At 39.5% G+C, this 26,686-nt stretch overlaps 1 protein-coding gene across 1 annotated transcript in view; it reads left to right on the top strand.

Moving 5' to 3' along the window:
• Positions 1–527: 527 nt before the first annotated feature.
• The window catches only part of FGF12 (fibroblast growth factor 12), a 375,338-nt gene continuing 349,179 nt past the window's right edge, over positions 528–26,686 (top strand). Inside the window, exon 1 of the mRNA XM_036109237.2 lies at positions 528–781. Coding sequence (XP_035965130.1) covers positions 691–781 — 91 coding nt within the window. The 5' untranslated portion in view covers positions 528–690. The remainder of the gene's footprint in view (positions 782–26,686) is intronic.

Below are 26,686 nucleotides of genomic sequence, written 5' to 3' on the forward strand. Positions count from 1 at the left end.
TCCACATCCCCGCCTCCCCAGCCCCCCCCCCCCGACTCCCTCCCTACCCGGTTCCCTAGAGTCGCTTCTGACGCTCCGCAGCCTCCTGGGTCCAGCCCTTCCTGCGGGCGCTTCTCTTCCGCCGGATTCCCACGCCGGAGTCGCCCTCGGCAGGCGCGCAGCCCGCGGGAGCGCTCCCTTCCGGGCTAGCTCGGCCGGGCCCCGCGGAGCCCTTCTCGGCGCCCCGAAGCCTTGCACGGCGGGGACACTGAGGCGGGAGGGCGCCGCGGGATCACCGCCAGACCTAGAGGGCCAGGGCCGGCTCGGGACCCCGTCCTCGTCCCTCCGGGCGCGGGCCCCTGGAAAGGGGCACCGACCCACGGCGACGTCCCCCGCGTGGCCCGTCCACTCACCCTCCCGCCCGCAGCCCTGCCACTTCCTTCGGGAAGTCCCAAAGAGACGTTCGAGCTTACTGGGGTGTGGCCGCGCCGCCGGCTCCCCCGGGGCTGCCCCCAGCGGAGCGGCACTGCCTTCTCTCTCCCTGCCCGGCCGCGGCGCACGCCGCGCTCCTACTCCGCGCGCGGCTCCCTGTCCACCTGGGACGCACCCACCATGGACTCGGGACCCGGCTGCCGAAGACAGGCCGCCTTTTGGTTGGACAATTAGCGGAGGTGGGCGGGGAGTTGACGAACCCCACACACGCGCCTCTCCATGAAGATTCTTGAGCTTTCTCTGAAGAAAGGAGTGCATATGCTGCAGTGTCTCTGTGGAAGGAGCCTGAGGTCCAGCAACAGCCTAAGTGGTGAGAAAATGTTCTTTCCTCAGACCCGAAGGCTGCAGATGCCCCCATACACCCACCCCTTCCTCCCCCTGGCTCCCTGCGCCTCCCTCCCCTCCTTTATTCTGCTCTGTCAGTGGTAGAAGGAAGGCGTTTCCCCACTGGGGCGAGAGAATGGCCCCGCCGCCGATTCTGTCTTTGGAGGGTGTTTGTGGTGTTGTTGTTTTTTTGTTTTGTTTTGTTTTTTTCCTAATCCTTGAAGTCATCTGCGCTTTTGTAGAACGCTCTAGCTCTCGCCGAGCGCCTGAACTGGAATCTCGGGTCTCTTTCCGAGGGGTGCTTATAAAGTGACCTGCTTTCGCACTTCTTCGCGGCTCTCTCCTTGTGACTTGTGAGGGCGGCGTGCGACTTGGAGTTGCTCAGTATCTCCTCTTGAGAAGTTGCTGGTGCGTTCGGCAGGAGAGAGGACTTTTAAACAGGTGGCTGGCGAGTCAGGTATCTTTTATTTTTCTTGCTTGGTCAGAGAAGTAGACTTCTGGCCCTCGTCGAATAGCTTTGCCCTGGAGATCGAGCATTTTCTGTCCTCGGTGCTGAAACAGGAGAGTCCCAATTAGCCCTGGGTTTAACCAACCAGGTCCCTCAAAAGGCCCAGTGAGGGAAAGAAAGAAAATCAGACCCTTTTAATGACCTGCGAAATTAAAAATTTAAATGAAAAAAATACTAAACTAAAATCAAGTAAGTGAAATTCTTTTCTGCTGAAGCCGTATGCGGTGCTGTTTCACCACTTTGTGTTGTGCATCTCTCTCTTTTTTTAAGGTGTAAGTATCCTTTAAAGTGATTATGTCTATTAACCTTGCAAGTGCTAATCCAATTTTTGTGTCTTTTGGTTTTCTGTCTACAAAAGGGGGGGTGTGAGGAGAGAGGAGAGGTGCCTCTATTATGTCTAAGTAAGTGTCTCTTTGTAAACTAATTTTTTTGTCCATAAATTGCACGTAACTTTAATAATCAATATTTTAACGATATGATAATAGGTTTCATGTTTAAAACTTCATATACTATTCTGGGGGATCTGATTCATTTGGTTACATACCTATTTTCACCCTGTTCTAGAGCTATGAAGAATATATTTGGAAAGATTAGAATATATATAGATTACATTCATTTTTTCTAAAACTTTGACTTTCTGATTACTCACCACTCTAAATGAAAAGTAGAACTATTTAAAAAAAAACTAATTAGGTAATTTAACTCTATGTGAAATACAAGAATACACTTTTGAAATAAATCAGCAATGAGATCTTTCATTTTTACTTTTGTTCAATTCATAAGATTATTTACACAGTCTTTTTTTGCCACCGTATTTATAAGTGCTAAAAGATACCCAACTGCTGTATTCTAGATTAATATGTTTGATGTTGAGGTTTTGTATTTTGAAAATACACATCTCAGAAAGCCATTTGAGATGTATGTTGATGTTATTTCAATTTTCCTTGTCTACATTAAATAAAACATGAATATATTGCAAATTGGATATATGTTTCCTAGATGTGGAAAAAGTTTAAGTATGTATGGTGTGTAAAAAGATAGGGCTCTACCTCGTGTAAAATTGGGTAACACATTAATTTACATGCAGTCAGTCTCTCATATAGTAACAAATCCAAATAGAAGTTATATGTGATGAGGAAGGATAGGTTGTTGCAAAATCATGGGACTTAGAATCAGAAGACTTAGTTATAAAGGAGTCTCAATAAAATTACTAAGAATCTTTTAAATTCAGCATTTTTATCTGAAAAAAAGTGGAAATAATAGCTCTAGCCTGGTTCTTATATCTTATTTAATCCTAGATTTAACATGTAATCCCTTGAAAACTGTTGTACTTTATTTTTATATATGCTTTTTTATTTAGTGTGTCAGTTGGTATTTTAGAGGATGATCACTCTAGGGGAATTCTTGTAAAATGGTATGGTCACAAGTAGTGAAGATGAAGGTTCCCTCACACCCTTTCACAGCCAGAGGCATTATACAGAATTACTAAGGGATTATTTCTGGGCACTACATTGCTTTTGTTTGATTGTGGCCTTCCTTAGCTTATGATCTTGGATAACATACATGACCTTGCTGTTCCTCAATTTATTCATACATGTTAATTGCTATGGTAATAGTACTTACCTCATACGTTGTGGTAAAGATGAAATGAATTGGTAATAGCTAAAGATACTTTGAGCTCTAACTATATACCAGGCATCAGTCTAAGAACTTTGAGTCTTCCATATATAATGTGCTCAGTATATTTTAGATATTATTATTATTGTGTTCCATTTTTACATGATTTCATTTATGTGACTTGTACCATTAGCATGACATCACAGCAATTCTTTTTGTTTTTTTAAATTTTATTATGTTTTGTTAGTCACCATACAATACATCATTAGTTTTTGATGTGGTGATCCACAATCCATTGTTTTCGTATAACACCCAGTGCTCCATGCAGTACGTGCCCTCCTTAATACCCATCACTGGGTTAGCCAATCCCCCCTCCCCCCTCCCCTCTAAAACCCTGTTTGTTTCTCAGGTCCACAGTCTCTCATGGTTCATCTCTCCCTCCAATTCCCCCCGCCCATTTTTCCCTTCCTTCTCCTAATGTCCTCCATGCTATTCCTTATGTTCCACAAATAAGTGAAACCATATGATAATTGACTTTCTCTGCTTGACTTATTTCACTTAGCATAATCTCCTCCAGTCCCATCCATGTTGATGTAAAAGTTGGGTATTCATCTTTTCTGATGGCTGAGTAATATTCCATTGTATATATGGACCACATCTTCTTTATCCATTCGTCTGTTGAAGGGCATCTCGGCTCTTTCCACAGTTTGGCTATTGCGGACATTGCTGCTATGAACATTGGGGTGCATATGGCCCTTCTTTTCACTACATCTGTGTCTTTGGGGTAAATACCCAGTAGTGCAATTGCTGGGTCATAGGGTAGCTCTATTTTTAAATTTTTGAGGAACCTCCACACTGTTTTCCAAAGTGGCTGTACCAACTTGCATTCCCACCAAAGGTGTAAGAGGGTTCCCCTTTCTCCACAACCTCTCCAACATTTGTTGTTTCTTTCCCTGTCCATTTTGGCCATTCTAACTGGTGTAAGGTGGTATCTCAGTGTGGTTTTGATTTGGATTTCCCTGATGGCTAATGATGATGAACATTTTTTCATGTGTCTGTTAGCCATTTGTATGTCTTCTTCAGAGAAGTGTCTGTTCATCTCTTCTGCCCACTTTTTGACTTGATTATTTGTTTTTTTGGGTGTTGAGTTTGAGAAGTTCTTTATAGATCTTGGATACCAGCCCTTTATCTGTAGTGTCATTTGCAAATATCTTCTCCCATTCTGTGGGTTGCCTCTTTGTTTTGTTGACTGTTTCCTTTGCTGTGCAGAAGCTTTTTATCTTGATGAAGTCCCAAAAGTTCATTTTTGCTTTTGTTACACTAGCTTTCGGAGATGTATCTTGAAAGAAGTTGCTGTGGCCGATGTCAAAGAGGTTACTGCCTATGTTCTCCTCTAGGATTTTGATGGATTCCTGTCTCACATTGAGGTCTTTCATCCACTTTGAGTTTATCTTGACATCACAGCAATTCTGCGTGAAATGTTATTCCCAGTGTGTGAATACAAAATGAGGTGAAGACATCAGATACATTGTCGTGGAGCAAATTTTTAAGAATAGAGCTGGAATGCCCAATTTTAATTTTTTTCAACTTACCTAAAAAGAAACATAATAATATTTTAACTGTGTTAGAATGTTATACCAGCGCTTCTTCCCCATTATTTTACAGTTGAGGGAAATAAGGGCTACAGGGGAGAAGTGAATAATTGTTTTAAGAAGTTGAGATTCTTCTAATGGATTGCTGAATTTTTGTAATTGGTAAGCATTTCAATATTTTCTTTAGGTTTTATTAAATAAATGGAGTTAAACAAATGCCAAATAATCACTAACTTTTGAGCTTCTTAGTATAAATAAAATGTTTTATTGTTCCTGTCTTTCCTCTACAATATCAAATATTAATACCTTATCTAATTTATCCATTATATTAGTCTATAAATCCTTTGTATTTCAGTGGAATGGAGATAGCATGAGCTATCAAATAGAAAACAATCTTAGGGGCACCTGGGTGGCTCAGTTGGTTAAGAGGCTGGCCTACTCTTCATTTCCGCTCAGGTCATGATCTCAGGGTCCTGGGATGGAGCCCCATGTCAGCTCCCCATTCAGTGCGGAGTCTGCTTGAGATTCTTTCTCTCTCTCCCTCTGCTCCTCCTCCTGCCTGCCTCTGTTCTCTCTCTCTCTCTCAAATAAATAAATAAATCTTAAAAAAAAAATCTAGGACAAGGTTAAGTGGGTTGTTTATGGCTATTTCGTGGTATCTTATGATCCTCTTTCTTTTTTTTTCCCATATCTCAAAATGAATAATTTTTTTTTTTCTACGCATGTGGAGCCTATCTACGGAAAGAAAGTTAAGAAGTTTAAAATTCTAAACAATTCTCCTCAGAGTATATGACCCTTCTACTAACCTGGAAAATGCTAAGTTATTGGTTCAAAGGGAGATTGAAGCAAGTTCATTTTTCTCTAGATTTGGGACCTTACAAAGAAACATAAATCGAAGAAGAGTAGAGATTAAAACAATAGCTTTAATGATTGCTCCCTTTCCTCTCAAGATCTAGCTGGGAGGAAAGCAGAAGCATTTCTATTAAAGAAGGGTGTCAAGGTTATAGGTTTCTCATCACTTTGGTAGGAAAGACCAGTAAAAGAGGGATTCTTGTCCTAATGCCCAGGCTCCGGAGAAAGTTGCCTTAGATATTAAACTGACAGAGGATGGCAGCACTTTTGGTAGTGGGTCCCTACAATAGTAGTAACATAAGTGTGCATGCCTCTGTGTGTGCATACATGTACAAGGAGAGAGGGGAAGCACTGTGCTTGTCTTACCACCCTAAGTGATTCCAGAAAACCAGCCATTGTGCTCTCCTCCTTCTGTGTACAGTCATAACTCTCCTGTGATATTCAGTCAATTGGGGGTTGCTCAGCCTGGTAGCATGGAGGATTACCAAATGTCTAGAGATTGACTTGTACAATCACATCAAGTTGCCTTGATGTGGCCTTGAAACACTCCAGGCCAAAATAATTTATCAATCTTAATGAACACACACAACTAAAACCCAGTCACACTCTTACTTTCAAGTACAGAACTACCATCTAAATTAAAATTGCCAACTTATAGTCAGTTTGCATCAGCTAGTGTGTGCCTAAAGGATTTAGGCTTTAACTACTCTACAAGATAGTCAAGTGATCCAAGAAAGAATTTGGTTGCAAAGTGGTTGTTGCTTTAAGCCCATTTCCCAGGAAGGGATCCTCTACAAAGATAGCATTACACAGTTGTTTTCAACTCCTCTCTGCTTTACTTCTTTTTTTTTTTTTTTTAAGATTTTATTTATTTATTTGACAGAGAGAGAGAGACAGCGAGAGAGGGAACACAAGCAGGGGGAGTGGGAGAGGGAGAAGCAGGCTTCCCACTGAGCAGAGAGCCTGATGTGGGCCTCAATCTCAAGACCCTGGGATCAGGACCTGAGCTGAAGGCAGACGCTTAATGACTGAGCCACCCAGGCGCCCCTCTGCTTTACTTCTGAGTGTAGAGTCCTTTAATCTCTTTTCTTTTTCTTCAAAGATGTAAGTAACATCCCAAATTGGGACAAATGAAAATAAAGTATTTATAAATTGAGGATATTTTAGATTCAAATTCAATCTTTAGACATCCATTTCATCAAAAAGCAAATGACAAAATTTACCTTTTGAAACCTTATACTCAGTTGTTCACATCATTTTAATTTTGAAACATGGATGATTTCATTGTGTAACTGCCTTCATTTATCTAATCTTGGAAAACTTCATTAAAGAATAATTGATGATTTATACATGGCAATTACCTTTGTTGTAGACTCTTTGAGCTGCTTTTATGTCATAATCTTAAAATTCTTCACTATTTCAATGTTGCTCCAATGAATAAGAATTAGGCAACACACAAAATATCTATCACTTTCTTATGCCTTTCATTTTCAAAGGGATTTTTATTGTTTTACATGAAATTTTCAGTGTTAATGTCAGAAAATTCAAGTTAGTTCTTGTTATTAATTCATTTGTTACTTATATACTTTTAAAAAGCAATTTGCTAAGTGCCTACCATGTGCAAATATAGTAGGTGTTACCACTTTTCACTGAGTATTTTGGGTTTTCCTCTTGGGCACATTGTAGGATGGCATTACCCCATTCCTTTGAAATTAGGTGTGGCCACGTGACTTGCATGAGCAAATGAAATATGGGCAGAAGTGACACACCTCACTTCCATGTGGAAGCTCTAACAGCCAGAGCACAACTCACCTCAGGCTCTTACCTTCTGATGATGTTCACAGTAGTGGTTGCTCCATCAGCCTCTGTCCCTGAGTATCTGTAATAGCCCTACTATGTGACCTATGATGGACAGTTAGCACAAATGAAAAGTTAAAGTCTTTTAATAAGTAGCTTAGATTTTTAAGACTATTTGTTATCTGGCCTATCCTGATTGATATAGTAGGGCAGAACAGTTTAAAATAATACAATTTAATTGGTAGATTATTGGACTCTGTTTAAGGTTCTTTCTAGCCAAACCCTTCAGTTTCTGTATGATCTCATCTGTAGGATATAACCAATAGATGTATTGGATTTCTTTTGAAATCTTTGAGTAATTAGTTTAGCATCCCAAGGTATGTGGTTTTGTCATCCTTCTTCTTATAAGTTAGCGTGTCTGGAGCTTAGCAGGTCCTTGTTTCTTAAATGATATTTATCTTTCCCCCCAAAATAAAAATGAAGTAATGAAGTTCCACTGATGTTTGAGAATATTCTTTCAAAGTTGTAATTTAATTTCAAGGGTCCTAAGAATGCCAGTGCTCCTTTCTATATACCCTGAAATGTAGAAACTACCTTTTGATGCCCTCAAGCATATCCTGAAAAGGGAGACCTAGCTACAATACTTGAAAAACAGAGACAACATGGCAGCTCGCATCTCTACTGCAGTTTTGCCAGACAAGGAGAAATGCAAATAAAATTGTTTTTCTTCTCGCAGCTTATCAACTGAGAGCTGTGTGCATGGGGAAAAACCAGGGCAGTACTCTATGGTGAAGAGATTGGGCTGAATGCTCTCATCTGGGGCCGGGACCAGCAATCCATTTGCCTGGCTCCAGGTTAAGTACAGCAAAAGAGAGGAGGAAAGCCAGACTTTTTCCAAAGCCCAGGATACTTGAGTCATGCCAACTAGCCCCCCCCTTTTTTTAAAGATTTTATTTATTTATTTGACAGAGAGAGACACAGCGAGAGAGGGAACACAAGCAGAGGGAGTGGGAGAGGGAGAGGCAGGCTTCCCATGGAGCAGGGAGCCTCATGCAGGGCTCAATCCCAGGACCCTGGGATCATGACCTGAGCTGAAGGCAGACGCTTAACGACTGAGCCATGCAGGCGCCCCACCAACTAGCCCTTGACAGTTGTTCACCCCCTCTTCCTTCTGCATCTTAGGATAGAAAGTTAAACATGTCTATGACTTCAGGGGTTACCCTTTTTCAATTTAGCAAACATTCCTTAAGGACTGATTGCATGCATGATTCTGTGTTAAGCACTGGAGACCCAGTAAGATGAAGTATATAAATACACAAGCAAGAAGTATGCTACTAGGCAGGATATGATATGTGCCCAAAGTGGGGTGCCAGGGAGCCTCAGTCTGTTTCAGTTTAGCAACTTCTTATCTGAGTTAATGCTCTATAGTAAAATCACTGCACGGAAGGAAAAATTAATTCTGCTCAGGATTCATGTTAATCTCCCTCAACTTGAAAAGCATTTAGAAGTTCAAAATGTAGCACTGGCATGGGGCAGATGGGGGTTCTAATGGAAAGGAGTAGTATTTCTGGATATTTTGCCAGAAGAATGTGTTCATATAAAAATAAGCTACAGATATAATAAAAGCATTTTTTTTTCCAAAAGTGATTACCCTACAACTCAATTCAAGCCTACCCAGCCTTGCTCATATTCAGATATCCTGCCGAGTTATCTATGTTATATATCTCCTCTGTCCCTACTTCAACATGAATCCATTTATTTGCAGCCTGGTACAATACACCAGCTTCTAAGAAAGCAAGTTCTCTTCTCTGGTATCAGAGATAGAAAGGGACATCCAGGGAGTACTTACGGATCTATTTTTTCAGTTTCTATGGAATATTTTAGAATGACGAAGCTTTCCTTTGTACTACTTAGTGTATGAAATTGCTATCTTTAGGTCATGTTATTCTCATTGTATAATGTTAGGAATGCCATGTCCGAATATTTCTTCTAAGCCATTAAATGTTGCGGGGCATTTGCATTTCCTAGGGTGCCAATCAGAAAGATGCTGTGAATCTGCCAAGACAGTCTCTCTTGCTGTAATGATCTTTCTTGTTGATACATAAGCTTCTAGTACCGTCCTACCCCCTCCACTCATTACTGTTTATAGAAACGATAGCATTGCATTTGGTGTCACTGATTGCTTACGTTGCTGCTTCAATGAAGCCAGCTGGGATTCGATTGCATGGTCTTTAAATAAAACTTAGTGGCACAAAATGAATCTCTTTTTTGAGGGGAGGGGTGTTGTTGCTAGCTGAATGGTTCTCAAAAGCACTAATTATTTGCTTGACTTGGAGCAACTTGAGAATCCGTGAATCGCCATGTTGGCTCAGTGTCTGACCTTGGCACTAAGGAACTTGTGAGTAGATAGCATAGTTCAAAGCTGTATGAAGCCACTTTCAAAATGATAGTGTTGAACTCCTTGCCCACAGTCTGTTGTAGCATTCAGTATGTAACTCATTGACTGGAGATGGTTCACGTAGCTACCCAAAGGCTGAAGCCGGAAGATTAATTGAGATCATGAATTCCAGGCAGCAGTGTTCTGTGACAATCTGGTGACAGACCTGTATTCACAGACAGCATGAGGATGACCTGGAAATGGTGAGAAGCAGAGAGAAAAGTTGGTGCTGCATTTTCTAAAACTGCCACAGTAAGAAAATGGAGGATATCAATAATGACTTTTGACCTTTTGGCTCCCAAACTTCACTGTGTGTTAGGCAGGATTCCTCTTTATAGTTATATCATACAGATTAGGAAACTAAGACTTATCCAGGTGAAGATTTATGTGTCTATATATATTTATTTATTTTCTCTCTTATGTGATTGTGTGTATGTGTCTATTTATGTGACTGTGTGTGTGTGTGTGTGTGTGTGTGTGTCTGATTAAATTCATTCCAAATAGTTAATGTCAATTACCTTTAGGGAGTTTGATGGTAGACACTTGTTTTATACATTACATATTTCTATATTATTTGAATTCTGAAAATGTGTTCCTTTTATAATAAAAGTAATGGTATTTATTTCAGGTTATAGAGTTTCCTGCTCACAGTGGTAAGCTTTGAAAATGTAAAATCTCAAAAAAAGAAGAAAATCAAAACCACAACCCCAGTATAATCCCTTCCATTCTTTTTGTGTGAATTTTTAAAACAAAAGCTATCACATGAGAATTTTATGCTTTGTTTCTTCTCCTGTGATCTTAAACAACTACTCTAAATATGGAAATAGATTCTCATATTGAAATATTTGGAAAATACTTTTTTTTCCAGAAGGAATTATAAGAAGCTGTTAATAGTGGTTAGTTGGGAAGAGAAACTTTTAGGGAAGTAAAAAAGGAGGTTTCTTCTTTTTTAGCTTTGTGTGTTTCTGTATTGTTTCTAATGATTTGTACATATTGACATATATATGTATGTATCTCAGGATATAGCTGGATGGGAAATTGTGGACCATTTGTTTTTTTCTTTTTCTTTTTTACTTATCTTTATTAAAAATACTAATAGATATGTCATTTTACAAAATATTCTTCTAAACATGATTTAAATTATTTTATTGATGGACATCACATGTCTGTGCTACAATTATCTATTTACCTGCTGTTGTTGGACATTTACATTACATCCATTTTTCTATGCCTTTAAATTTTATCATTTAATTTTTTTGACAAATACCCTTGTGTAGAGATCTTTGTGTGTGGTGGGCTTAGGAGATGGTATTCATAATAACTCTTCTTTCTCCTCCTCCTTGTTACCTCCTTTCTTAATCTTAAATTCAAAACAATTGAAAAAATAGACAAAGTTATCAAACAGATAGCTATTAAACATATCTGCTTTCTTACTGGATTGCTGGAGTACTTACTGGCTTAGAGATTGGTCAAAATTGGATTTAATACCTTTCCCCCACAAAACTAAATCTTGAAATGCAAGTCACCAGAGGGAAGCTCTGGGTTTGTAGAGCAGGTCCACCTGCTGAGAAATCCAACCTTGCCTCTGTTGAGCCTCACAGTGGAATCAGAGAGATTTGGGCTTTATACCTACCTCTAAAGGCATATCTGGGTCTTGACCTACTTGTGCCTATCCAGCAGCTCAGAGTGTGTCTAGCCGTGGGCAGGCAGATCCACAGAGATAGAGAGAGAGAGGAGGGAGGAACCCACAACAAGCTAAGTTTCACCTGCCCCATTTTTTTCTCCCCAATTTCATCAATCAGATAAGTTTTCCTCTTTCTTGGAAAGGAGTGAGAAGGGTGGATGGAAGAGCAGAGACTCTCTTCCCATATGTTGGAAAAAGCAGAAGTGGCTCTTTTGTGGACCAAAAAGTAAGCGTGTGAAGTGGGAACAAAGCTTTACTTCTATAGTGTGTAACTTTCAAAGGCACAATCATTTTTAAGGTATTGGTATGTTGTTCTCCAGTAACTTACACTTCTAACAATATAATATTCTCCTGGCTTTGTGTGACCGTGGGCTAACTTCTTGATCTCCCTGTGCCTCATAGTAAAATGGGACTTAATGGGTTGTTCTGAAGATTAAGTGCGTTCGTGTCTGTAAGGTTCTTAGCCTGTGAAATCCTGAGCACATAGTGTGTAGGGTTTTCTGCTCTTCTTTTTCTTGTCTTTCATCCCTTGTGGTGGGATAAAATACCAAATGCATGCAGTTAGTGTGTGATTTATCCCATCTCATTCTTTCTCTTAAGGTAGAAAAAAAAATATGTGCAGCATTCTAAATTTTAGGATATATTTAAAATTTTGGTCTGTATGTTTAGTTAGCTTTTCTTTGTTGTTTAAGACAGGCCTTTTTTTCTGGTAAAAAGCAATAAGAATCTGTATCTAGCCAATTTCATTTGTGAAGATCTCTATTTTTTTCCTTAAAGCAAATAATCACCATAATATCCACAGCATTAAGAATAATTCTGAATTTTATTTCATTGATAGAAACAAATGTAAAATGGTATTAATGGAGTAATTTGGCTGTAACAGGTAATTTGGATGATACTCTTCTAAGTGACTTTTGATAACTGAATTTCTGGAATTAATCATAGTAGCACTAACTTTTTTCTTAATAGTTCATAATACTCAAGTTTTAATTCTCTCTTGTGTACATAAATTATTTAGACTATCAAGACAGGAGGTAACAAAAGTTATGTTAAATTTTAATATTGTAGGATCAATGTAACTGAAAGACTTCCTGAGTTGCTCAGGACTAAAACATAAATTAACTTTGATTTTCAAGTCCTGACAGCAAGTGTCATTCAGTAGATTGCTGATTTTCCATTCCTTGGCTGTGTTTTCTCTTGCCAAGTAATTTCTAGGAAATACTAAAAGAGTATTTACACATTCCACAAGTCTGTCCTGGGATGCAAGAGCTTTGCCATTCTCCTCTTTGAGTCTTAAGGCAAACCAGACTGTGGGGCTTCAGAATAATATGCTGAATGCCTGCAGAAAGCAGAGGTGTATAATAGTGCAGAAAAATGGAAAATGTAAAGACAGATATGAGCTGTCACTGCCCTTTGAGGGCATAGGTCATGTCCTTCTCTAAGAGAGCCTCCCGGTCATCCCTCTTTAACTCCAGCCTATTTCTGCATATTGGATGTTCTTTGTTTCCCCCAGAATTAGGAACTGCTGCTTCAGGTTCCAGAGAGACAGTGAGGTTATCCCCATTCCCATTCCAAGGTTCATTGTTTTTCCCATCGCAGGATGACTGGAAATAGAGCATCCATGCCCTTTGGGAGAAACAGTCACTCCCAGCACAGAGTATGGTCTGATCACGCCTGGTTTAGAAAAAGCAATCATGGTAGTTGTCAGTACATTTCTAAATGTTTGTGTTATTCCATTTTATTTTTTAAAATTTAATTTAATTTTATTATGTTAGTCACCATACAAAACATCATTAGTTTTTGATGTAGTGATCCATGATTCACTGTTTTCGTATAACACTCAGTAGCCCAGTGATGGGTATTAAGGATGGCATGTACTGCATGGAGCACTGGGTGTTATTCCATTTTAAATACTAACGGATGAGGAATGCTGAGCGTATGACCCGGGTAGCATTGCACCTTTCCTCCATCTTTCTTTCTTTCTTTCTTTCTTTCTTTCTTTCTTTCTTTCTTTCTTTCTTTCTTTCTTTCTTTTTTTCACTTTTATAGCTGAACATTTAATAGGCATTTTTTTCTTTTATTTATTTATTTATTTATTTTTATGTTATGTTAATCACCATACATTACATCATTAGTTTTTGATGTAGTGTTCCATGATTCATTGTTTGTGTATAACACCCAGTGCTCCATGCAGAACATGCCCTCTTTAATACCCATCACCAGGCTAACCCATCCCCCCACCCCCCTCCCCTCTAGAACCCTCGGTTTGTTTTTCAGAGTCCATAGTCTCTCATGGTTAGTCTCCCCCTCCGATTTCCCCCCCTTCATTCTTCCCCTCCTGCTAGCTTCTTCTTTTTTTTTTTTTTAACATATAATGTATTATTTGTTTCAGAGGTACAGATCTGTGATTCAACAGTCTTGCACAATTCACAGTGCTCACCATAGCACATACCCTCCCCAATGTCTATCACCCAGCCACCCCATCCCTCCCACCCCCCACGACTCCAGCAACACTCAGTTTGTTTCCTGAGATTAAGAATTCCTCATATCAGTGAGGTCATGTGATACATGTCTTTCTCTGATTGACTTATTTCGCTCAACATAATACCCTCCAGTTCCTTCTATGTCGTTGCTAATGGCAAGATTTCATTCTTTTTGATGGCTGCATAATATTCCATTGTATATATATACCATATCTTCTTTATCCATTCATCTGTCGATGGACATCTTGGCTCTTTCCACAGTTTGGCTTTTGTGGACATTGCTGCTATAAACATCGGGGTGCACGTACCCCTTCCCTCCATCTTTCTTTCAAAGTAGATTGTAGAAGAGTTTAGTCCTGGCATTCTCTTCTTCGCATGATCTCTTCCACAAATTCTTGGGACAAATAAGACAAGCCTTCTGAGATTAAACAAGGATTTTCCAATAGAGAAGCCTAAATGTAGGGAAAAATTCTGTGTGAACTGCTCAGAATATATCAAATCTAAGTTACTAAACAAAATATTTAGATGGGAAAATCTGCTTTAATGGTTGGAGAGATTTTATAGCATAGAAGCTAGGAAACTGACTCACATTGATATAATGAGAAAGCCTAGAAAGGTAGTCCCTCTGAAAATAGAGGAGTTTCTATGATAAAGGGAAATTCTAATTTTTATCCTATGGGGCAAAAATTACTCTCTCCCAAAATGTTATCCATCTAGGTATAAGAATTTTAATATTCAGCCTCATTGCCTACCCTTTTGCTTAAAGAGTTGAAGATTTTAGGTTGGTCAGAGCAAAGACACTAGGGAACATCACTTCATTTATATATTGATTCAGCCAGCCTTTACAGAGACCCACATTATGAGTCAAGCAGTGGACCTGCATGAACCCTATTTTTTTTTTAAAGATTTTGTTTATTTATTTGAGAGGGCTATAGAGAGAGTGAGAGAGTGAGAGAGTGAGAGAGAGAGAGAGAGTGAGAGAGAGAGTGAGAGAGAGAGAGAGCGAGAGAGCACGAGCGGGGTGAGGGGCAAAGGGAGAAGCAGACTCCGCTGAGCAGGGACCCTGATGCGGGATTCGATCCCGGGACTTCAGGATCATGACCTGGGCCGAAGGCAGATGCCCAGCTGACTGAGCCACCCAGGCACCCTGCATGAATCCTATTCTGAGATAACTCCATACTTTGATAAGGGAGACAGTACATGAGCATAAATAATCCCAATTATTAACAGTGTCCATAGTGTGTCATTCTTAGTAACCATTGTCATTATTCTAGAAGGGACTGGTATGGTTGTGGCAGAGATAAATTCTCCCCAGTGTTTTTTGTTTTTAGGTTATCTTCTCTGGTAATTACTATTTGCTGATTCGATTGTTTACATGTGCTCAGTTCAAGTTCTAGTTGAAGAGAGTGGTTGTTAATTTGTTTTTATCACTCTAAGCTGGAAATATGTAGCTATAGTTAACATTAGGCAACTAGCCCTGGATGAATCATCATTACAATTTTGTTTTCTAAAACACAGTACACTATGGATTCCATTACCTCAACTGGAAATGATATTGATGGCTTTGGAGTTTGGGAGGGCACAAGAAGAAATAGGGGAGAAAATATATGTAATTTGTTTTTAAAGTGAAAATACAGAAATGACCAGAGATTAATATAACACACGTTAATATACCCATGATCAGAATGAACAAATTGTTCACATTATGCCTTATGTATTTCAGATTTTTTTTAAATAAAGAGGTCAAATTATTATTGATAAAACTAAAATTTCTTAGAATTGTCCCTAGCTCCATTCCAGAGTGTCTTCCTCTTTCAGGTGTGAAACTAAAATGACTTCAGTATGTGTCCCTCCAGTCCATGGATTTATATTCTTAATATGTATCATGTATGATATTGTTTTGAGGGTTTCTAAAATTTATATAAATGGTCTTGAACTGTACTTACCTCTCTGCATCTTATTTTTTCACTCCATTTTTTGTTTTTGAAATTCACCTCTGTTAATACAAATTTATCAAGCTCAGAAACATATAGCCTGGTGTGGGGGAGTCTCCTGGAGTAGCTGAGAGCAGACTGTGGAGCAATATTGCTTGAGTTTGACGTGACTCAGACTTACCAGTCCTGTGACTTTGGACACGTTTCTTCACTGCCCGCCCCACCCCCCAGGGCTTCAGTGTCCTTCTGTGTAAATTGGTACTAACAATAATCCATACTTTATAGAGATGTGGTGAGGAGTAAAATGAATTAATATAGATGAAGCTTTTAAAATAGTCGGACATTGAGTGCCGTGTAAGTATTTTCTTATCTATATGTTTCTTTGGGAATGTGTATTGACTCATAGTAAGAGGAGTAGCCTTGCTTGGCTAATATTCCCTGATTTTTTACATCCGGCACCATGCTAACTAGAAAAAAACCTGTGTCCAGGGCTGGCTTCCTGTCAGAGGTAATTGGGCATTGAGTGGGGCTGAACGGGAAGTTCACCTAAGCTGGAGAATTTAGTGAGTCAGTAAGATAATAATCATCTTCTGATGGCAGCAGCTGCACAGTGGGCTGTCATCAAAGGATTGTGCGGCGTCTGCTGAAGAATTGCCTTATCACTTGGGAGGGTGGTTTCATTGTATCAGTGGGGCTGCAGGGACAACTGAGAATGGTGTGAAGTTCCGTTCCATTTCCCTGTGGTTGTAAGCTACACCCTCCCCTCTGCTCTCTCCAGAATTATAAGTAGCTGAGCTTTGTCATCTCACCTTTTGAACTGAGAGGGAGTGGCTCCTGGTTGAGCTGGATGTAGAATGAGCACTTGCCACTGAAGCACATCCCTCTGGAGGTTTCAGAGAAAAACAAGTGAAAGACTAGATGGAGCTGAGATTGTCCGGTGACCTCAGATCTATGTCAGCGCTACTTCCCGAGCCACCTGGGCCTCCTTAGCACCTTCCTCCTAGCTGAAAAGAACCAGCCTTCTCAAAAAGATGGAAGGGCATTTCTAAGGCAGACATTGAAACTGAAATGAGGCTTTGTTTTGATTGCTCTCCCCACCTCATGAAGCTTTTTGGCATGACCAGACTTCACGACTCTAATGAACCTTGCTGTCATTCTAACAACACAGATATTAGGAAACAAACATAATTCCTGTGTTGTAATCTTCTGATGAGAAGGGACCAATTATTATATTATGCATGGAGCATAAGTTACTCAAAATGTAGAATCAGGATATTCGGGTCTCAGCAACAACTGTAGGAATTGGATACACACTTTTATGTGGCCAATGAGGAAACAGGCCCAGCAAACTTGAGGCAGTTGTTCAGAGCCCCATGTCTGTGTAAAATGGCTGGATCTTTGGAAGCTATACTCTTAGTATACTCAGGATTTAGATGTTAATTTGGAGTCTGTTTCTTTCATTCACTCATTTCTTGACCTTAGGCAAGTGTTTTTTTTTTTAACCTCTGTGAGCCTCAAAATCCTCATCTGTAGGGTGTGTCTAATCATTCTTGCCTCCATCAAAGCAGCGTCTGCAGGTCAGATGAAACAGGATGCATGCAAAGTGGCAAAATCTAAAAGGCATAATACAGATATAACTTATTTATTATTACTATGGTTATTATGTTTGATGCATTTATGACACAAGGCTATATTGCAGATAAAATAAAGCCCCATTTTATATTGTCTTGGAAAAACAGAAGAAACTTGGTAGAAGCCAGTTTTATCAACGTGAAATTTATAGCTTCTTTGGAATAAGAATCATATCTTCCAACAGCTATCACATCTTGTTACACACAAAGTTTTGTGGTGTACCCTATTATAATGCTGCTCGAAGAGGATGCTATTCCCAACAATGGTTATCGAACCTTTTCCTTCTGCATTGTGAAGTGGGACAACATGATAAAGGTTAGGGCATTTTGTTGATTTAAGCTTCCTTTAAATTCTTTTTGCTGATGATTAATGACTAGAGTCTTGCAAAGGGTGTGGAAATGTTCTCCGACATGCAGGCAAAGTTATATTATTGAAGGCTTGCGTCACTTAGTTCTCAGTCAATGGTGAGCAAATCTAAACTATGTTAGAGTTTAATTCCTGGGATTTACAGGCACTTTTGTCTCTGAGGCAGAGAGGACAAATGAGCTACTTTTAGGTGTATTAATCACATTAATGAACAGCAGCTTCTAATAAAAATAACAGCACAGGCAGGAAGAAATAGAAAAACTCATGTGAGGGCTAGCAACCAGACATATTTTAGACACAATTGGGTTCCTAGTATGTGTTTGGCAGGGGCATATAGAGATACAGCAACTCCTGCCCCAAGGAATTCACAGTATGGCAAGGGAAAAAAAATCTAAGAGAAAAAAGATATAAAGAAGACATCTTTAAAGGTAGGTGCTAGACTAAAGGTAGGAACAATTTATCTTGGATGCAGAGAGAGATAAGAGCAGCTCCCTCTGCTCAGTGATATGTGTGTGTGTGTGTGTGTGTGTGTGTGTGTGTGTGTATGTATGTGTGTGTATAGTCAGGGAGGCTTATCTGGGAAGGCTTTAGGGGAATATGCTACCCAAGTTGCTTTTTGAAGAATAAATAGGCATCCACATCACATAGGAAATGATGAGGAAGGGCATTTTGGGTAAAGGGGAAAATATGCACTAAGGCATGGGGCCAAGAAAGAGCATGTGTTTCAGGCTAAATTTGCTCATTCTTTCCTCCATTCTCTCAGTCATTTATCGATGGTCTACTCTTCACCAGATACTGTTCTAATTTCTGGGGATTTAGTGGTGAGCAAAACAATGTCTGTTTTAAGAGCTTACTTTCTAGTGCAGAAGTAAGCTAATAAATAAATAAACAACTAGCGTGCATATAATATAATGTCAGATGGTGGCAAGTGCTATAAAGAAAAATAAATGTATTAAGGTGATAGAGAGTGAAAAGAAGATCTCTTTAGAGACAGCAGTCTTCTCTGAGGGAATGGCTTTTCAAGGGAGCAAGTACTGAGGGAAAACTTGCTCTAGCTGGAAGGAACAGCAAGTGCAAAGGTCCTGAAGCAGGAATAGGCTTGATATATTCAGAGGAGCAAGAAGGGCAGTGTGGCCAGAGCAAAGTGAGGAAAAATGGTAGGAAAGGAGATTGTTTCTGGCCTTGTAGGCTGTGACAAATATTTTGGAATTTATTTTGAGGATTATGGGAAGTCGTGAAAGAGTTTTGAACAGGGGTGTGATAAGCCATTTACATTTTAAATAGATCACTCTGGCTGCAGTATGAAAATAGGCTGTATCAAGGAGACTATTTAGGCGGCTATTACAGTATTTCTGGTGAGAGGATTGGAATAGAGTCATAATGTGTTAGGTGGTAAGACTTGGTCTGATTTGGGATATATTTTGAGGTAGAGCTGACAGGATTTGCTAATTCATTGAGAGAAAAAGAGAAGTCCAAAGTGGCTCAAGTAATTATGCTTGAGCAACTAGGCAAAGAGAGAGATCTTTGATTGAGCTGGGCAAAAAGAAGGGCAGAACTGCTTCGAAGGATCGATTCAAATGATCTGTTTTCCTTAAATAGGACCTAGAATTAGAGTAGAGGCAGAAAGATAGAAAGATAGAGGTAGAAAGATAAAAGTCTGAAATTTAGGGGAGTCCATGGCCAGAGATATGAAATGTGATTCATCAGCATGTAGGTGGTATTTAGAACCCCAGAACTGTATTCAGTCACATAAGGAGTTAGTGCTGATATGAAAAAGAAGAGATTTAAGGACTAAGCCTGAAGTTCTCCTATATTTAGCCTTTAGGAGTAAATGTTACCGAAGAGACTCCAAAGGAGAAGCTTGAGGAGTGGAGGCAATTCAGGGAGTGTGACAACAGGAATTAAATGAAAAAGTGGCAAGAAGGAAGGACCAGGTGGGTCACATGCTGACGAGAGATCTGTAGTTAGCAGACTGAGAATGGATCTTCAGATTGGGAGATGTGGGGGGTCATCACTCACCTGGACAAGCAGTTTCAATGGAGACATGGGTGTGAAAGTCTGATTGGAATGGGCTCAAGAGACTAAAAGGAGAGTTAATAGAGACAATGATTATAAAAAAAATCTTTGTAGGAGTTTTGCAGTAAAGTTACATAGGCAAATGAGGGAATGTGGGAGGGATCAGGGAACACCGTTTTTATGAGAAATATTATGACCTATGCTGATGAGAAGGATTGACTAGAAAAAGGAATGCTGTTGCTGCAGGAGAGATGGGGATAATACAAGAGGAAGTGGCTTCCCCTTTTTAACAAATTCCAGGCTTGGAACAGCTACATTCTAGGCACACCAGACTCTCATTTAAAAACAACAATAACAATAACAGCAGCAACCACAAAAACATTGTTCTACGCTAGACTGCCTAAGTGTCAGAAAGGTCTATGTGCTTATATTTTTAAAAAGCTCCCCCAGTGATTGTAGTATAGAGCTAGATATGGGAATTTTTGTTTTAGGCAACACCATGTATTTACAGTGGTGTCAAGAATCCATCGACTTGGAGTGGCAGAGATGAGACTGCAAATGTTGACATTTTTTTAAAAGGTTTATTTATTTATTTGAGAGAAAGAGAAAGATAGAGAGAACACATGAGCAGGGGGTGGGGCAGAGGGAGAGGGAGAGAGAATCCTCAAGCAGACTCCCCACTGAGCGTGGAACCTGATTCGAGGCTCAGTCCCAGGACACTGAGATCATGATCTGAGCCAAAATCAAGAGTCAGCTACTTAACCAACTGAGACACCCAGGCACCCCTAAATTTTGACTTTTTATAAATCTTTAATCTCTTAGCTTTGGCTTTTCTTGTTTTGGGATTTCTCCTCCTAAGAATGCTATTAGCATTAGTGACTGGAGGCTGCTAATGGTTTCTGGAACCTATGTGGTTTTTCTACAGGGCTATGAATGGAAGTGTCTGGTTCTCACAGTTTGTGATTAGAAACACTTTGATTAAGATTTTAAGTAAATAGTTACTTACTGAACAATGATGGCCATTTGCTTTCCTCTCTTGTAGGAATATATAGCAATAGCCATGAAACAGCCGAATGTAGCACAAGCATGTAAAAGAAATTGGGTTAAAGTGGATCATTAAAATTTACACCTAATATATTGAGTCTTAGCACCCAGTTAGGTGCTCTGACACTTGATTATTTAAAGTGAATAATACTGTGAAGGGAGATTGGATCTGAAATCTGAAGGCTCTGTAATTTATAAACTATGTGAATTTTGTAATCTTTTGTAATCTTTCCCTGCCTCTGTCCTAGAGTTATGAAGATCAAATGAGTGGAAAGTATTTCATGATTGTTGAAGTCTTACAGATGTGTGTGTGTGTGTGTGTGTGTGTGTGTGTGTGTGTGTGTGTGTATACACATATATAGTTTTTATGTGAATTGTGAAAAACAGCTTTTATAACAGTTTTACACTACATGACACAGATATTTTGGAAAAGTGACTATTCACACCTCACAACCATTTGTGATGCAAAGTGAAGCTGATTAAAATGTGTATATATGTGTCTATCTTTGATCAGTATTGTTTTTATTAGATTTCCTCAGAGATTAGGATAATTTTGGGATCATGATTATGTGAGAGGGAATAGAATAATACTGCAGGTTTACCATTGTACCCCATGCTGGTCACAAAACACTTGGAAGTGGAAAGGGGGAGATCCTGTCTGGCTGTGGAAAACATGCTTCCAAAGGGATAATATACATTAGAGTACATCTAGTAGATGATGACCGGGATTATTAATAGGATTTAGAAATCATGACTTCTAAGGAGCAGATGAAGGCCATAAAGATGTTTAACCCAGAGAAGAGACCAGAAGACTGAAGTAGAATTTAGTATTCCAGGGACCTCAAGGGAGTAGAAGCAGGTTTGATGGACTGAGTTTGAAAGGCAGCTCTGGGCTGAACATGAAGTACAGGGACTGCGACTGTGGAACACACACTGTTTGGCAGCTTATGACTCTCCAGTTGCTGTTACCGTACAGGCAGATCTGTGTGACTGCTGAGGCACTGCAGAGGGATTTAAACATCTGATACGAACCAGAAAGAGATGACCTATGGAGTCTTTTCTAGCTCTAATGCTCTGTGTCGAATCTGAGACTCTATATGAGGAAGAGCTAGTGAATTTTCTGAGCTCTAATGGAGGCTGGGAGAAGGTTACAGAGGAAGACAGAGATGAGAAATGGTAGGTTATGCTAAGCAACAGAAGGATTTTGGTTGAGTTCAGAAGGCGCCTAGGAATACAAAACTTGTCCTTTCAATGCTCAAGTCTTTAGGTAAATCCCTGGGTGCATGTTGTCCGGTCATTCTGTTCTAATCCAAGAGGTCAGAGCAGTGTCACTGGTGCGCAGCTTGATCTCTTCTAAATGACAAGAGAAAATATCAGCCTCTTCGTGTCCTCCTTCAGGGGTAAAATTCACTGTAAAATAATAAGGCCCTTTCACACATAGCTCTGAATAAGTGGGTACACTGAGTGGAAGAAGCAACAATTTAATTTATGGCTCACTTAGGTAATAAGAAGTCCATTTGACATACTTAACAGCTCACTGTGCTCCTAATGCAGAGTTAATTGTTTTCTACTTTGACTCGTAGGTTGATGTTGCTGGAAGGAACCTTAGAGACAGTTTAGTCCTTCTACAGAGAGCAAGCTGGGGTTCGAGGAGGGAATGTGCTAATGGGCACATACTCTCAGAACTGAGACTGTGGCCCTCGACTCATGCTACCCATAGTCCGAGGTGTGTTTATACTGTTCACACTTCCGTGGTAATCCCCATCGCCACATGTTGAGATGATTATTTTTCAATTTTACTGGAAATGATTTCATCTTACAGCGTCATTTCTTATCTCTACCATTCTGTATGTGAATTAGAGTAATCTTTTAGAATTAACTCAGAAGAAAGTCTCCTTAAGGAGATAATGACATGTAAGGAGCAAATATCAACTAACCCAGTAGCCTGAACTCTGGACATTCATGCACCTCCTGTGTAATTTTACTACATCTGTGTGTTCCTGTTATTTATTTTTTTTTTAAGATTTTATTCATTTATTTGAGAGAGAGAGAATGAGAGACAGAGAGCGTGAGAGGGAGGAGGGTCAGAGGGAGAAGCAGACTCCCTGCCGAGCAGGGAGCCCGATGTGGGACTCGATCCTGGGACTCCAGGATCATGACCCGAGCCGAAGGCAGTCGCTTAACCAACTGAGCCACCCAGGCGCCCATGTGTGTTCCTGTTATTAATTTTTCTTTGAATCAACACACTTAAAAAAAGTCAATTAAAAAGTTAAAAAATTAAAAAAGTCTGTTGTAGCAATTATATCTGCAGAATTACAAGTTTAATATGGTGGGGTTTTTTTCCAATATAAAAATAGTTTTTTAAAAATAACCGTAATTTTTAAGAAGATTTTATTTATTTATTTGAGAGAGAGTGAGAATAAGTGGGGGGAGGGGCAGAGGGACAAGCAGACTCCCCTCTAGCCAGGAGCCTGATCCCAGGACCCTGAGATTATGATCTAAGTCAAAGTCAGACACTTAATTGACTGAGCCATGCAGGGCCCCAACCATAATTTTTTAAAGGTTTTATCTGGTTGTCTTTTTTTTTTTTTTCTGGTTGTCTCTTAAAATCATTTTGCATACCATGCTTTAGGAGATATTAAAAAAGTGAGACTATTTCAACAAACTTTCTGCTCATGTAATAGATGATGGCCCATCTTCTTCTCTACCCTCCCCACACTACTATGGATATTTCAGTAATTTAAGAGAAAGAACACCAAATCCTATCCTTGTTCACACACACACACACACACACACACACACACTTCTCTCCATCAGAGTGGAGGAATTGTGGAGGGAAGAAATAAATAATTCATTAGAAATGCATGAATCAGGTTACATTCATACATGAACTAATGATGAGGATCTCCCTCCTCACTAGAAAGGGTGATTAAGGAAGTGTGTGAAATGAGTATTTCCTTCCTGCTGAAATTTTGATCACTTGCTTACAGATTCTCATTAGAGATAGAAGGTATAGGTAAAGGCTGCTTGCAAAATTTTTCTCCCTGTAGTGACACCAAAAGGTCCGCAGAAGCATAGACCCAGCATTGTAAATTCAGTTTTGGGAATTTGTGTTTGTGGCAGGAATGCTTTTATGTGACGGCTGACGCTCCCATTTGGTTTCAGATGATGCTTGGGACGATCTCTTTCATAGGTCTACTTTCTGTGACTGAGCTCAGTTTGCCAGTGGAGACATCCACTGAAGAAGACAAAAAGACTTGATCCCATCTGAGCCAGAATTTTTAATTCCAACGAACTGATGGCTTTTTAATCAGTGTGCATGATTAGTGTCCTCTAGCCCTAAGGAGACTTTCATTTCACTCTAGCATGGTATAATAATTGTAATTTTCCAGGTGTGCCTTGTTTATGATGTGAAAAAGATAACAAATACTAGATAATGAAGAACAAAACCTCTAGTATGCATGGTGCTTCGGAATTTAGAAAACACTCATGTGCATCAGCTGTCTTGAGACACATAGCACTTCCATGAAGTAAACGTTGTTTTCCCCATATTTCAGAGGAGGAAACTACAGATCTGAAAGACACAGTTATTTGTGTAAATTTCCACAGTTTAAATGGGTAGCAAGTGAAGACTGAAAAGTTGTTATATTTTTAATCCAATGAATCTTCTATGCTACAGCTGCCTTCAGATTTTCAAATTTTTGTATTATTAGATTATTAAAACTCAAAAACACAAACAACTGATCTTTGGTATATATTTTTCATAGGAAGCTGTTTTGAATTAAAATTCTCTTCAGGGGCACCTGGGTGGCACAGTCGGTTAAGCATCTGACTCTGGGTTTCAGTTCAGGTGTTGATCTCAGGGTCATAGCACCAAGCCCAGCATCAGCTCCATGCTCAGCATGGAATCTGCTAAAGACTTTCTCTCTCTCTCTCCCTCCGTCCCCCAGCCCCCCACTCTTGTGTGTGCACTCTCTCTCTCATAAATAAATAAATCTTAAAAAAAATAAAATTCTCTTCAAAGAGGTTTTCTGACTTAATTTGTACATTGCTGTATGAGATGACAGAGATGTGAACCTTGCCTTCAGGGAGATCACAGTCTTATGGGGGCAGGGGAAGTTACATATGACAACATCTGAAAACAGAGCAGCCTGGGATATGAGTTATAAGTTGGGTATAAACAAAATTCTATGGAAGAATAAAAAAAAAGTTTAAATTGAAATGAAATCAGAGAAAGCATTATGGAAGAAATATGATTATGTTAATGATTCTTTTTGACATAGGTAAACTTTGTTTTTTAAACCTTTTAATTTAAATATTATACATAGAGAAGTACATAAATGACACATTTACAACTTCGTGTAGTTTCACAAAGTGAGCACAACCAAGTAACCATCACATAGATTAGAAACAGAACACTGCCAGCATCCTGGTAACTCTCCTTCCAGTCACTACTTTCCCCAAGGGCAGCATTTACCTTTCTCTGACATTATAGTTTTCCTGCTTTAAACTATGTTAAAACTTACATCTGTAAGATCTGTCCATATTGTTGCATATAGCTGTAGTTGTAGTTTGCTCATTTTTGTTACTGTGAATATACCACACATTTATTATCCATTCAACTACTGATGGTCACTTTTTCCAGTGTGTAGTCATCGTGAATAATGCTGCTATGAACAATCTTGTACCTGTCTTTTTGTGAAGGTGTCTATGCATTTTTGTTGGGGCTAGCCCTAGGAATGGATTTTCTGAGTCATGGAATATGCTTATACTAACATAGCTTTTCATGAGGAGGAATAAGGATGACAAAGGACTTCACTGGTAGAGGAGGAATCATTTATAAAGACCCATGATAGATAGAAGAGAGAATTCAGAGACTAATGAGCAGTTTAGATGGCAGGAATATACTGTGTTTGAGAGCTACTGTGGAATGTAGATTTGGAAAAAGAGACAAGGAAAAAGGGAAGAGTTTTGAGAATGCCTGAGCTATTTCACAGAAAAATAATTGTATTAGGCATTCAGCTGCAAGTCACAGAAGACTTAAGGAAGTGTCTTTTTTTTTAAATTTTTAAAATTTTATTATGTTATGTCAGTCACCATACAATACATCATTAGTTTTTGATGTGATGATCCACGATCCATTGTTTTTGTATAACACCCAGTGTTCCATGCAGTACGTGCCCTCCTTAATACCCATCACCGGGCTAACGAATCCCCTCTAAAAGCCTGTTTGTTTCTCAGGTCCACAGTCTCTCATGGTTCATCTCTCCCTCTGATTCCCCCCCACCCCCTCATTTTTCCCTTCCTTCTCCTAATGTCCTCCATGCTATTCCTTATGTTCCACAAATAAGTGAAACCATATGATAATTGACTTTCTCTGCTTGACTTATTTCACTTAGCATAATCTCCTCCAGTCCCATCCATGTTGATGTAAAAGTTGGGTATTCATCCTTTCTGATGGCTGAGTAATATTCCATTGTATATGTGGACCACATCTTCTTTATCCATTCATCTGTTGACAAAGAGGAAGTGTCTTAATCAGATGGTTTGATTTTTCTCAAATACTAAGAAGTCTGGAAGTAAGCCTTTTGCTGCCTTTCACTCAAAACTCAACTAAGCCGTCTAGGATCTAGGATCCAGAGTCTTTTTTACTGTGGCATTCTTAGCATGTTGCCATTCATATTCTTACTTGCTGCTTTACAGTCTCAAGATAATTGCTGTAGCTCTAGAGATCAAGTCTAAAGTCAAAGCAAAGAGTGTCGGTGATGTCAGCCATATCAGTCTTTCATCAAGAGAGTCCAAGTTTCCCGAACATCTCCCCAAAGATTTCCTCCCAAGTCTCATTAGCAAAAATGGCTGAAAGTAAGAGGCTGGTATATTGGGGCATAATATTATTTAAGATTGGCTTGTATCAGTTACCATCCATTGC

This window comes from Halichoerus grypus, chromosome 1 (genome assembly GCF_964656455.1).
Source record: "Halichoerus grypus chromosome 1, mHalGry1.hap1.1, whole genome shotgun sequence".
In the NCBI taxonomy this organism is placed as follows: domain Eukaryota; kingdom Metazoa; phylum Chordata; class Mammalia; order Carnivora; family Phocidae; genus Halichoerus; species Halichoerus grypus.